Source organism: Ranitomeya imitator, chromosome 2, assembly GCF_032444005.1.
Source record: "Ranitomeya imitator isolate aRanImi1 chromosome 2, aRanImi1.pri, whole genome shotgun sequence".
Lineage (NCBI taxonomy): Eukaryota > Metazoa > Chordata > Amphibia > Anura > Dendrobatidae > Ranitomeya > Ranitomeya imitator.
The window spans coordinates 689926607-689941670 of NC_091283.1; the positions used below are offsets into that span (position 1 = coordinate 689926607).

At 41.9% G+C, this 15064-nt stretch overlaps 1 protein-coding gene across 3 annotated transcripts in view; it reads right to left on the reverse strand.

The window, feature by feature from the left end:
* The window catches only part of DLG5 (discs large MAGUK scaffold protein 5), a 679445-nt gene that overhangs the window by 215711 nt on the left and 448670 nt on the right, over positions 1–15064 (reverse strand). For all 3 annotated transcript variants that reach the window (XM_069753072.1, XM_069753075.1, XM_069753073.1), the window contains 4 exons: positions 13016–13924; positions 12706–12835; positions 12460–12604; positions 11462–11583 (listed from right to left, as the gene is read on the reverse strand). In XM_069753072.1, the coding sequence (XP_069609173.1) occupies positions 11462–11583; positions 12460–12604; positions 12706–12835; positions 13016–13924 (1306 nt within the window). The remainder of the gene's footprint in view (positions 1–11461; positions 11584–12459; positions 12605–12705; positions 12836–13015; positions 13925–15064) is intronic.

Below are 15064 nucleotides of genomic sequence, written 5' to 3' on the forward strand. Positions count from 1 at the left end.
TTAAGTACCATTTTATTATGTTTATTACTAAACATCTGGCTTGGTATTACCTATCTATCTATAGATAGATCTATCTATAGCTAGATGGATAGATATATTGAAAGATACATCTATAGATAAATAGATATATGCATAGATAAATAGCTTATCATTTAATTGTGACCAAACAACAATAAGAAATGTTCCCCTAAGTAGTACTCATGTATAAAGTATCACTTTTATTAATAAACCTTAAAAACAAGGAGTTACATAAAAGGAAGGGTACTAAGTCCTATGACGAGGGACTTCATTACCATAGGGTATTCCAAAACATTGGCCACAAGAGCAGTGAACTGAACATCTCTTATTACTTGAGTAAAATCCCTTAATTTTTTATATGTGAGAGCGAAAAATAGAGACTACCTAGGCATTCCTACATTGCAGGATGAATCTATATTTGTCCCCCTGTGCCTGCATGTACTTAGTTGTATGATGATTTTGCTCTAAATGATAAATATAGGACAGTCCTATTACCTGACGTGCAGCCATGTGGAATCCTCTTGGCGTCCCTCTGCCCCAACGCGCGTTTCGCACTGCTTCTTCGGGAGGCATGGGCAACTCATTGTGAATACGTATAGATAAATAGATACAAAGATAGATGGATAGATAAATCTATAGATAGTAGAAAAAAAAGGGGAAACAGCACAGCAGACTTTCAGGAAAAAAAAGTGATGTTTATTGCCCAAATGGCACGGCGATGTTTAGGATGCAATCCTTTCTTAAGCCGAATCCAAAACGCCACCACGCCATTTGGGCAATAAACATCACTTTTTTTTCTGGAAGTCTGCTGTGCTGTTTCCCCTTTTTTTTTTCCTACTATTGCAAGGAGCCTTCTGAGATTGCTGGCTGGGGATACATGCACTTTGTTAAGGTACTGTGTTTGGTGCTGTTCCAATTTTTTAACCTATAAATAGATAGATAGATAGAAAGATCTGTAGATAGATCTATAGATAAATAGATCTATCTATAGATAGATCTAGAGATAGATCTTTCTATAGATCTATCTATCTATAGATCTATCTATCTTTCTGTATGTGTAAATTTTATTCTTCAATGGAGAATGTAAATGAAGAGGTTGGACAAGAAATGACATCACAAATCTTTTTTTTGTTCAATAATCGGTCTTTATTTAGCTTTCAAAAATTCATACAAATCTGCATGAAAAAAAGAGAGGAAGAATCTGCACAGAAAATTCCACAGGCAAATCTACAACTTGTGCACATACACTTAAAGATTTATTTGAAAGCTCCTCACTGTTTATGGACTTTGTACATATAGAGCCTGGTGTGGGCGGGGTTAGCTTTCTCTGCTCTTCTTCAAAGCTAAATCTAAACAATCTGATTGAGAAAGAACAGCTGCACTCAGTAATCTAACTGATACATAGTTGGATTCAGCTTCTTTGCATACAGTCATGGCCAACATTTTTGAGAATGACACCAAAATTATATTTTCACATGATCTGCTGCCCTCTGGTTTTATTAGTGTTTGTCTGATGTTTATATCACATACAGAAATATAATTGCAATCATATTATGAGTACCAATAGGTTATATTGACAGTTAGAATGAGTTAATGCAGCAAGTCAATATTTGCAGTGTTGACCCTTCTTCTTCAAGACCTCTGCAATTCTCCCTGGCATGCTCTCAATCAACTTCTGGACCAAATCCTGACTGATAGCAGTCAATTCTTGCATAATCAATGCTTGCATTTTGCCAGAATTTGTTGGTTTTTGTTTGTCCACCCGTCTCTTGATGATTGACCACAAGTTCTCAATGGGATTAAGATCTGGGGAGTTTCCAGGCCATGGACCCAAAATCTCTATGTTTTGTTCTATGAGCCATTTAGTTATCACCTTTGCTTTATGGCAAGGTGCTCCATCATGCTGGAAAAGGCATTGTTGGGCGCCAAACTGCTCTTGGAGGGTTGGGAGAAGTTGCTCTTGGAGGACATTCTGGTACCATTCTTTATTCATGGCTGTGTTTTTAGGCAAGACTGTGAGTGAGCCGATTCCCTTGGCTGAGAAGCAACCCCACACATGAATGGTTTCAGGATGCTTTACAGTTGGCATGAGACAAGACTGGTGGTAGCGCTCACCTCTTCTTCTCCGAATAAGCGGTTTTCCAGATGTCCCAAACAATCAAAAAGGGGATTCATCAGAGAAAATGACTTTGCCCCAGTCCTCAGCAGTCCACTCCCTGTACCTTTTGCAGAATATCAGTCGGTCCCTGATGTTTTTTCTGGAGAGAAGTGGCTTCTTTGCTGCCCTCCTTGAAACCAGGCCTTGCTCAAAGAGTCTCCGCCTCACAGTGCGTGCAGAAGCACTCATACCAGCCTGTTGCCATTCCTGAGCAAGCTCAGCACTGCTGGTAGTCCGATCCCGCAGCTGAAACAGTTTTAAGATACGGTCCTGGCGCTTGCTGGTCTTTCTTGGGCGCCCTGGAGCCTTTTTGACAACAATGGAAGCTCTCTCATTCATGATGATGATGCGATAGATTGTTAACTGAGGTGCAATCTTTGTAGCTGCGATACTCTTCCCTGTTAGGCCATTTTTGTGCAGTGCAATGATGGCTGCACGTGTTTCTTTAGAGATAACTATGGTTAACTGAAGAGAAACAATGATACCAAGCACCAGCCTCCTTTTAAAGTGTCCAGTGATGTCATTCTTACTTAATCATTACTGATTGATCGCCAGCCCTGTCCTCATCAACACCCACACCTGTGTTAATGGATCAATCACTAAAACGATGTTAGCTGCTCCTTTTAAGGCAGGACTGCAATGATGTTGAAATGTGTTTTGGGGGTTAAAGTTCATTTTCTGGGCAAATATTGACTTTGCGAGTACAGTAATTGCTGTTAAGCTGATCACTCTGACATTCAGGAGTATATGCAAATTGCCATTAGAAAAAATGAAGCAGTAGACTTTGGAAAAATTAATATTTGTCTCATTCTCAAAATTTTTGTCCATGACTGTACATCTGGCAGCAATCTTAAGAGGTTGCAAAAACCTGCTGACAGATTCTCTTTAAATGGATAAAATTGCAAAGCGCTTGTAAAAAACAGTAACTATGCATTTCACCTCTTATTAATCCCTTAATGATCGGAGATATTTTTGGTTTTGCGCTTTTGTTATTCGCTCCTCTCCTTCGCACATCCATAACCTTTTTATTTCTACATCAGTATGGCCATGTGAGGGCTTATTTTTTGCAGAACGAGTTGTACTTTTGAACGACACCATTGGTTTTACCATGTCGTGTACTAGAAAACGGAAAAAAAATTCCAAGGGCAGTGAAACTGCAAAAAAAAGTGCAATCCCAAATTTGTTTTTGTTTGGCTTTTTTCCTAGGTTCACTAAATGCTAAAACTGACCTGCCATTATGATTCTCCAGGTCACTAACTACTATATAATTGTCTAAGGGTCACTTCCGTCTGTCCTTCTGTCTGTCTGTCACGGATATTCATTGGTCGTGGCCTCTGTCTGTCATGGAAATCCAAGTCGCTGATTGGTCATGGCAAAACGCCCATGACCATTGCGACAACCAATCAGCGACGGGCACAGTCCGCCGGCAAAATGGCCGCTTCATCCTCCCCGCAGTCAGTGCCCGCTCCTTACTCCTCTCCAGTCAGCCCTCACACAGGGTTAATGCCAGCGTTAATGGACCGCGGTGCAACGCACTCCATTAACACAGCTATTAACCTTGTGTGACCAACTTTTTACTATCGATGCTGCGTATGCAGCATCAATAGTAAAAAGATCTAATTTTACAAATAATAATAATAAAAAAAAAACGTTATTCTCACCCTCTGACGTCGCGCACTCTCCTCGGCAGTGCAAGCGGCAGGTTACGGTGCCAATGATGCTATGCGAGAAAGACCGGCCATGACGTCACGGTCATGTGACCGCGACGTCATCACAGGTCCTGCGCTCATACCAACCCTGGGACCGGAAGCTGCCGCGTGCACCGCACACAGGCGTCAGGACTATAAGGGGCCCTCGGAAGGTGAGTATATGTTTATTTTTTATTTTAAGTCTTTTTTAATCTGTTACATACGTGGCTGGGCAATATACTACATGGCTTGGCAATATACCACGTGACTGGCCAATATACTACGTGACTGGGCAGTATTCTACGTGTCTGTGCTGTATACTACATGGCTCTGTGCTGTATACTGCGTCACTGTGCAATATACTACGTGGCTGGGCAATATACTACGTGGCTGGGCAATATACTACGTGACTGGGCAATATACTACGTCACAGTGCAATATACTACGTGGCTGGGGAATATACTATGTGGCTGGGCAATATACTATGTGGCTGGGCAATATACTACGTCACTGGGCAATATACTACATAGCTGGGCAATATAGTACGTGGCTGGGCAATATACTACGTGACTGGGCAATATACGAAGTGGCTGGGCAATATACGAAGTGGCTGGGCAATATACGAAGTGGCTGGGCAATATACTACGTCACTGGGCAATATACTACGTGGCTGGGAAATATACTACGTGGTTGGGCAATATACTACGTGGCTGGGCAATAAACTACGTGGGCTGTGCAATATAGTAAGTGGACATGCATAATCTAGAATACCCGATGCGTTAGAATCGGGCCACCATCTAGTGAGTTCATAATCACCAAACATGTCTAGGTTATTTTTTATGTAAGTGGTGAAAAAAAATTCCAAACTTTGCTTAAAAAAAACAAAACTGTGCAATTTTCCGAGGCCCGTAGCGTCTCCATCTTTTAGGATCTCGGGTCGGGAGAGGGCTTATTTTTTGCGCGCCGGGCTGACGTTTCCATTGATGTCATTTTGGTGCAGACATGTCCTTTGGATCGCCTGTTATTGCATTTTAATGCAAAGTTGCGGCAACCAAAAAAACCGTAATTCTGGAGTTTGGCATTTTTTTTCTCGCTGCGCCGTTTAGCGACCAGCTTAATCCTTTTTCTTTATTGATAGATCGGGTGATTCTGAACCTGGCGATACCAAATATGTGTAGGTTGGATTTTTTTTTATTGTGTTATTTTGGATGGAGCGAAAGGGGGGTGTTTGAACTTTTATATTTTTTATATTTTTTTCATATTTTTTGAAACATTTTTTTTTTACTTTTGCCATACTTCAATAGTCTCCATGGAAGGCTAGAAACTGGCATATCCTGATCGGCTCTGCTACACAGGAGCGATGCTCCTAAGCAATCTGGCATCAACAACCATAGACGTCTTCAGGAGACCTCTGGTTGTTATGCTGACGCACCGATAACACCAGATCACATGATGGGGGTCACCGATGCATGCATTTCCGGCCAGATGTACGAAAGCACTTGTTAAATGCCGTTGTCAGCGTTTGACAGTGGCATTTAACTACACTGCTCAAAAAAATAAAGGGAACACTAAAATCCCACATCCTAGATATCACTGAATGAAATATTCCAGTTGTAAATCTTTATTCATTACATAGTGGAATGTGTTGAGATCAATAAAACCTAAAAAATATCAACGTAAATCACAACTAATATAACACGGAGGTCTGGAGTTGGAATGATGCTTAAAATCAAAGTGGAAAAATAAGTTACAGGCTGATCCAACTTCAGTGGAAATACCTCAAGACAATTAAATGATGCTCAGTAGTGTGTGTGGCCTCCACATGCCTGTATGACCTCCCTACAATGCCTGGGCATGCTCCTCATGAGGCTGCGGGTGGTCTCCTGAGAAATCTCCTCCCAGACCTGGACAAAATCATTCCCCAACTCCTTGACAGTCTGTGATGCAATGTGACATTGGTGGATGGTGCGAGTTAGGATTCAGGTCTGGGCAACGGGCGGACCAGTCCATAGCTTCATCTTGCAGGAACTGCTGACACACTCCAGCCACATCAGTTCTGTCATTGTCCTGCATTAGGAGGACCCATGGCCAACCGCACCAGCATATGGTCTCACAAGGGGTCTGAGGATTTCATCTCTGTACCTAATGGCATTCAAGCTACCTCTCGCGAGCACATGGAGGGCTGTGCGGCCCCCCAAAGAAATGTCACCCCACACCATTACTGACCCCTGCCAAAGTGGTTATGATGAAGGATGTTGCATTCTGCAGATTGCTCTCCACGGCGCCTCTAGACTCTGTCACATGTGCTCAGTGTGAACTTGCTTTCATCTGTGAAGAGCAAAGGGCGCCAGAGGCAAATTTGCCAATCCTGGTGTTCTGTGGCAACTGCCAATCGTCCTGCACGGTGTTGGGCTGTGAGCACAACCCGCATCTGTGGACGTCGGACACTCAGACCATCCTCATGGAGTCGGTTTCTAACCATTTGTGTAGACACATACACATTTGTGGCCTGCTGGAGATAATTTTGCAGAGCTCTGGCAGTACTCGTCCTGTTCCTCCTTGCACAAAAGCTGAGGAAGCGGTCCTGCTGCTGGGTTGTTGCCCTCCGACGGCCCCTCCACGTCTCCTGGTGTATTGGCCTGTCTCCTGGTAGCGCCTCCAGCCTCTGGACACTACAGTTACAGACACAGCAAACCTTCTTGCCACAACTCACACTGATGCGCCATCCTGGATGAGCTGCACTACCTGAGCCACTTGTGTGGGTTGTAGAGTCCGTCTCATGCTACCACAAGAGTGAAAGCACAACCAACTTTCAAAAGTGACCAAAACATCAGCCAGAAAGCATTGGTACTGAGAAGTGGTCTGTGGTCCCCACTTGATGAAGCACTCCTTTATTGAGTGTGTCTTGACAATTGCAAAAAATTTCCATCTGTTGTCTATTCCATTGATTGTAAAACAGTGTTGCTTCCTAAGTGGACAGTTTGATTTCACAGAAGTTTGATTTTCTTGGAATTATATTCTGTTGTTTAAGTGTTCCCTTTATTTTTTTGAGCAGTGTAGTTAATAGCGACGAGTGGATCGCGATTCCACCAGCCGCTATTTCGAGCACATGTCAGCTGTACAAAACAGCTGACATGTCCCGGCTTTTATGCGGGCTCACTGCCGGAGCAAGCATCAAAGCAGGAGATCTGCTATCGGACATACTATTCTGTCCGATAGCAGAAAGAGGTTAAAATCCTCTTTCTGATCAAGAACAGAAGTATTTTTAATTATATTGCATACTGCTTGTTTCCTAGGTCAAAGAACACCTGTACAATCTACGAGAGATTGCCAGTCTCTCTGAGTTAGGCTGGAGTCACACACAACACATACAAAATCGGTCCGTTTTACACGGACGAGAATCGCAGAAATGTTCCCTGAACAGTGATCCGTATATCATCCGTGTGCAATGCGAGCATGCGATTTTCTAGCATGTAAACATCTGTGTGACATCCATATGGCTTCCGTATGGCGAGATTATCTCGCCGGCTTGCAAAATGAACATATAATGGATCCATGGCCTTAAATATGAAAACATAAATATACCGTAGTTTTAAATATATATACAGTTAGGGCCAGAAATATTTGGACAGTGACACAATTTTCGCGAGTTGGGCTCTGCATGCCACCACATTGGATTTGAAATGAAACCTCTACAACAGAATTCAAGTGCAGATTGTAACGTTTAATTTGAAGGGTTGAACAAAAATATCTGATAGAAAATGTAGAAATTGTACACATTTCTTTACAAACACTCCACATTTTAGGAGGTCAAAAGTAATTGGACAAATAAACATAACCCAAACAAAATATTTTTATTTTCAATATTTTGTTGCAAATCCTTTGGAGGCAATCACTGCCTTAAGTCTGGAACCCATGGACATCACCAAACGCTGGGTTTCCTCCTTCTTAATGCTTTGCCAGGCCTTTACAGCCACAGCCTTCAGGTCTTGCTTGTTTGTGGGTCTTTCCGTCTTAAGTCTGGATTTGAGCAAGTGAAATGCATGCTCAATTGGGTTTAGATCTGGAGATTGACTTGGCCATTGCAGAATGTTCCACTTTTTGGCACTCATGAACTCCTGGGTAGCTTTGGCTGTATGCTTGGGGTCATTGTCCATCTGTACTATGAAGCGCCGTCCAATCAACTTTGCAGCATTTGGCTGAATCTGGGCTGAAAGTATATCCCGGTACACTTCAGAATTCATCCGGCTACTCTTGTCTGCTCTTATGTCATCAATAAACACAAGTGACCCAGTGCCATTGAAAGCCATGCATGCCCATGCCATCACGTTGCCTCCACCATGTTTTACAGAGGATGTGGTGTGCCTTGGATCATGTGCCGTTCCCTTTCTTCTCCAAACTTTTTTCTTCCCATCATTCTGGTACAGGTTGATCTTTGTCTCATCTGTCCATAGAATACTTTTCCAGAACTGAGCTGGCTTCTTGAGGTGTTTTTCTGCAAATTTAACTCTGGCCTGTCTATTTTTGGTATTGATGAATGGTTTGCATCTAGATGTGAACCCTTTGTATTTACTGTCATGGAGTCTTCTCTTTACTGTTGACTTAGAGACAGATACACCTACTTCACTGAGAGTGTTCTGGACTTCAGTTGATGTTGTGAACGGGTTCTTCTTCACCAAATTAAGTATGCGGCGATCATCCACCACTGTTGTCATCCGTGGACGCCCAGGCCTTTTTGAGTTCCCAAGCTCACCAGTCAATTCCTTTTTTCTCAGAATGTAGCCAACTGTTGATTTTGCTACTCCAAGCATGTCTGCTATCTCTCTGATGGATTTTTTCTTTTTTTTCAGCCTCAGGATGTTCTGCTTCACCTCAATTGAGAGTTCCTTTGACCGCATGTTGTCTGCTCACAGCAACAGCTTCCAAATGCAAAACCACACACCTGGAATCCACCCCTGACCTTTTAACTACTTCATTGATTACAGGTTAACGAGGGAGACGCCTTCAGAGTTAATTGCAGCCCTTAGAGTCCATTGTCCAATTACTTTTGGTCCCTTGAAAAAGAGGACGCTATGCATTACAGAGCTATGATTCCTAAACCCTTTTTCCGATTTGGATGTGGAAACTATCATATTGCAGCTGGGAGTGTGCACTTTCAGCCCATATTACATATATAATTGTATTTCTGAACATGTTTTTGTAAACAGCTAAAATAACAAAACTTGTGTCACTGTCCAAATATTTCTGGCCCTAACTGTATGTCAGTGAGACATATATATGTATATATATATATATATACATATATATATACATATATATATATATATATATATATATATATATATACATCTTTATATTTTATACACAGCTAGATAGCAGAATAGCCGATAATTCAAATGTCGGCATCTGTAAAATCATTACAGAACCTGACAGGATATGAGACATGGTTTACGCCTGTTTTTTCCATGAATTAATCCTTTACTTTAACAACTACAGCTCTATAATTTTACACACACACTACTAACATTATTAGTGAGGGACATATAAAAAAAACTAACGGATATGCAATGTTTACTGTATGTCATGTGTCATATCCTGTCGGGTTCTGTAATGATATTACCGTAGCCGACAATTAAATTATCGGCTATTCTGCTACCTCTCTATGAAATACACATATATATATATATATATGTACCTATACTATGTGTATACATTTATTTTATCTATTCTATTCTAACCTGTCAGTGTGATTTTACTGTACACCGCACAGAATTACCGGCTTTTCGAAAGGACACGGGTGCGTATTTTTTGCAAGTAACACTTATGGTCCGTGTGGTGTGCGAGTTTTTCTAGCACCCATAAACGTTCATTGGCGAGTCTTGGCCGATATAAGGTGCAAATCGCAGCATGCTGCAATTTTACTCGCACGTATAATACGGCCAAGAAAAAAACTGATAATGGGGCATAGATTAACATTGGGCCGAGTGCTATGTGATTTTTTTCTCGCATAGCACTCGTCCGTATTCCTCTCTAATGTGATTCCGGCCTTAAGAAGCTTTTTAGCCTCTTTCACACTTCCATCTTTCAGCTCCCGTCACAATCCGTCGATTTTTGAGAATGCAGGATCCTGCAAAAAAAATTATCATTTTCCCATAGACTTGTATTAGCGACGGATTGTGATGGATTTCATAAAAAAAATGAAGAAAAAAAAAAAGTCCGTCGGGCAGAGGAACGTTTTTTCTGCACGTCGGAAAATCGGTCAGCGACGCATCCTGCGCTGTCCGTCACTGGCTACAATGGAAGCCTATGAGTGCAGAATGCATCGCTGACTGTGAAAAGCAAGAATCCAGTGATGGGTCCCGTCTTTTCAAACTGAGCATGCGTGGAAGAATTTCCCGTCAGGGAAATTCTCTCTCGCTTGCTCCCTCTCTCTTTTTTACTATTGATGCTGCCTATGCAGCATCAATAGTAACAAGATATAATATTAAAAATAATAATAAAAAAAAATTGCAATATTCTCACCTACCGACGTTCCCGCACAGCGTCACGGATGCTCCCGGCAGCTACGCCGCCCCAGCTAGCGTTCCAAGTAATACATTGCGAAATCTCGCAAGAAGTCGCGGTCTCGTGAGATTTCACAATGTATTACTAGGAACGCTAGCTGCCGGGAGCATCGCTGCGGAGGACGTCGGTAGGTGAGAATACTGCAATTTTTTATTTTTTTTAACCTGGTTTGTGTTGTGTATGCATTTTTGCAGCGGAAAACCACTGCAAAGACACATACACAACAGGTGCACATAGCATCGATGGGTCAGTCAGAAAGACGGGCCCAGTGCACACGTTTTCCACAATCTGCACAGGATCCGTCATTTCAAAGTCTTGACGGATCCTGTGCAGATTTGGAAGGCAGAAGTGTGAAAGAAGCCTTAGGATTTTTTTTGAATCTGTACCCCGCTCTGTGTGTGCTGTCAGGCAAGAGATGCCTGCTCCTAGTGATTCAGCTGTGCACCTCTAGCAGAGTTTTTAGAGTGATCAAAGGGATCTCTGGTCCAAGCCCCCACTGATCTGCTTAGAATAAAAAAAGGGAACTTGAGTATTTAAAAAAAAAAGTTATAAATGTTTAGCTACTATTTAACAAACAAAAAATTGGATGTTTACTAAGACACTTTCTAATCAATTCCAAAGTACAGTGGGTACGGAAAGTATTCAGACCCCTTTATATTTTTCACCCTTTGTTTCATTGCATCTATTTGGTAAATTCAAATAAGTTCATTTTTCTCATTAATGTACACTCTGCACCCCATCTTAACTGAAAAAAACCTGAAATGTTGAAATGTTAGCAAATTTATTAAAAAAGAAAAACCGAAATATCACATGGTCATGGTTTTTTTGTTTCTGTAGTCTCTTAACTCTGAAATACTGTTTCCACAAGTTTATTCTCTTTGCTTTGGCTCCCCCGGTGTACCAGCAGGGCTGCCTACTATTTAGTGTCTGCCTCCTAATATGGTAGCAGCAGCTGCACTCAAAAGTCTCTACATCCCCAATGACACGGATGAGAAAATATCATAAATAAGTTACAAAGCATAAGATGTCTTACCTAAACGTGCACTTGATGGTAGAGAGTTTGAGCCATGTGGTACTCTTGGACGGGAGGTATCACAGTATTCACTGGGGTGTTTATGACTCAGATCCAAGCTTAACCTGCCATGGTGTTGAGCACTGCAAGTAGTTAGAATACAGTTACATAAAATACAAATCTTTAAAATCCAGTTCAAATATTTTCTTCCAAATATAATGTTTGCAAATAACACATTGTGTACAACCCAAATCACCACAATTCCTGTGATTAGGACAAATGCCGTCCTTCTTACAGAAAACAGTAGTCCTGTATTTTAGAAAAACTGTCAACGTTCCTCATAATAATGAAAGATCAACTTTCATGAAAGTCATAGTAACAGTGAAAACTATTATGTAGTTTTATTTTCTTTACACGTAACCAACAATGATGACTAGTTCTTCCAGAGCTCACACATGCACAATTTACGCTAGGAGCTATGAACAATGTTAGTGCTTTGGCTGTTACTGCAATACTGCATCATGCATGGTCTTTAAAGATACATTACCCTCACACTCCCTATTTTGGAAATAGTAATTTGGTAATTTGTGAGCAATAAATAGTTGTTTTAAGCATTTGTAAGGGTATGTGCACACAGTCAGTGTCCACTGTGTCCAAAGTGCTGCTGGCTTTTGAACGCAGGTGATTCCGCATGTGTTCATGGAAACGTGCGGACTCACTGAGTCTAATACATTGCAGAGACGTGCTGTGGTCTGGCGAGACGCACCACATGTCTATCTCTGCAGGGAAGCCACGGGAGTCGGTGCACACATAGTGGACATGGAATTTCTTAAAATCCCATCTACTATACTGTAGTATCTGGATGCTGCGGGTTGGACGCTGCGGATGTACGCGGCGTCCAACCCACAGCGTTTACTGACCGTGTGCACCTACCCTAAAGCAAACAGCGTAGATCTGATTTAAAGTTTATGAGTGCAAAGTGGAGGACAAATGAACAGACATTAAACAAATAGAAATACCTTTGATGCATGTGCTGAGAGCAGACCTGGCCTGTAGAGGAGGGACAGTTATTAGATGGCACACGATGACTCCAAGCGGTGTAGATTGGATTCCTTAAAACTGCGGTAACAGCAGGACATGGAGCGAGACTCCGAGGTACAGTACCTAGTAGGTAATTTTAGGCTAAGAATAACTGATGTATCTACATACTTCAATATTACAGCAATATTAACATCATTGTTTCTTTATCCAAGTTGTTTACTCACCTGACATACCAGATCCATACAAAGTAGACGCAAAAATGTCACTATGGCGGGGAGAACGGGTGGGAGAGAACCTAACCCACTCATGATTTAGTTCAGGAGAAAGGCGATCTTCTGAACTAGGAGAAAACTTCTGTGAAGGAAGACAATGACTAATCAGTATAGCGACCCGCCCACTTTCACAAGGTATAAGTTTCCAACATACAAAAATGCACCTGGTACAGTAAAAAAAAAATGCTAGTTAAATTGGACATATCACAGTATATTTTATAATAATTACAATTCAGAAATTGCCAAAATTATGAAAACTCACTTGAAGTGAATGGTGGGGAATAGTAACGGGTGCCAATCTATGTTTTAAGGCTGGTGCTGATAACGGTCTTGGCCTCTTCACTTCTGGCTCTTCCGCCCTTTGCAAACAGCTTTCCACATCTCCACTTCCTCTACAACCTGCCAAAGAACAATCTACCCCATCCTCTCTGCAGCACTTTCCGACCCCTCTGTTTTGATGGATTTTATGGGTACTGTCATGGGAGCTATTAGGAAGAGAAGTTGGTAATGGACTAGTAGGTGGTGAACCAGCAGTAACAGTGGAATCGGACGCTGAACTTGACTGATGTCTGTGTTTAAACTTAATGGAGTCACTGCGTTTGGGAGGTGTTGGGGGAGAGGATGGCCTGTCTACTTTAGAAGGCTGGGATGAGTGAGATGTCATAAAACATAGTTTTGGAGGTGTCTGAGGTCTCTTGAAAGTCTCTGGATCAAAGATGGACTTTCTCTGTTTTGGTCTTTTATAGACAGTGAACTCACTCTGAGAGTGTCCAGGGCTCACCATAACCTTTGGCCATGTGCCACTACTCCTCTTGTTGGTGGACGTCTCAGCCAAAGAGTCTGCAATAGCATCAGTATACCCAATAGGTCTACTTTGCTCTTCAAGAAATTCATAGCCACGTCCCACAAAAGCATCTCCACAGATGGACCCCAAGCTGTGCTCAGAATGACTGTGGCAGCTCAATTGAAGTGCCCTTTCTGATCCACTGCTATCACCCATCTCTTTCTTGTGATCAAGAATGTCTGTGCGAAATATATCAGTCTGTGTTGAGCTATTATTCTTTAGGTTCCTGTTATTCTGGGCTTGAATGTTTGGAGGAAGAATGCGACAAGATTCCTTCAGGTTTTCAAAGAGGTTTTGTCCACTCCAAGATGTAGTGGGTGGAAAGACCTATAAGAAAATCTTGATTAACTTTGAGCTTGGTATAAGCTTGCGCTTAAAATTGGACGAGTGAAATCCGATAAAAAAATCAAAACCAATTTAATTCAATGTGGCAGAACAGATCAGTGTATTTTTTCTCCACTGCAATTACACTCTGAAATCAGACAGTGCCAGAAATAAATTACATGCAATACAGACCATCAGAGAGGCATCCGATTTTTACTGATAGGCTGGAGTCACACTTACCGTATAAAAAATCGGTCCGATTTTGATGGCCGAGAATCGAACAAATGTTCCCGAACAGTGATCCGTATGTAATCAGTTTGCAATGCGAGGATGCAATTTCCTTGCATCTATTAACAGTGTGATATCTGTATGGCATCCATTTGCAATGCAATTTTAACATGAGATTTCACATACAGCAGATCTCTCTGTAAAAGCTCAAGTTAAAATCGCCTTGTAAAATACAATTGTACACATCATTTTAAAACCAAATAATCTTCAAAACACACACAGACATATATATACATATATGTATCTATATAATTGTCTAAGGGGTACTTCGGTCTGTTTGTCTATAACGGAAATCCCGGGTCGCTGATTGGTCGCAGCCGGCTGGCCGCGACCAATCAGCGACAGACATAGTCCGGACGCGAATTAGACCCTCCCTACTTCCGTCCAGTCAGTGCCCCCTCCATACTCCCCTCCAGTCAGCGCCCACATAGCGTTTTAGGACTGCGTTGCACAGCGGCATAACGTGGTGTAACGCAGTCCGTTAACACTGTGATTAACTGTGTAAGTGTGCCCAACTTTTTACTATTGATGCTGCTTATGCAGCATCAATAGTAAAAACATATAATGTTAAAAATAATAAAAAAAACTCCAAAACATTATATTCTCACCTTCCGCAAACCGCGCCAGCCTTTCCCGATCCTCGCGGCTCTCCGGTCCCAAGAATGCATTGCGGCAATGACTCGAGATCACGTAGCGGTCTCGCGAGATGATGACGTAGCAGTCTCACGAGACCACTACATCATCACGTGCTATTGCCACAATGCATTACTGGGAACGGAGAGTCGCGACGAGCATCGGTCAAGGCCTGCCCTGGATCCGGGGGCCGCCGAAAGGTGAGTATATAACTATTTTTTA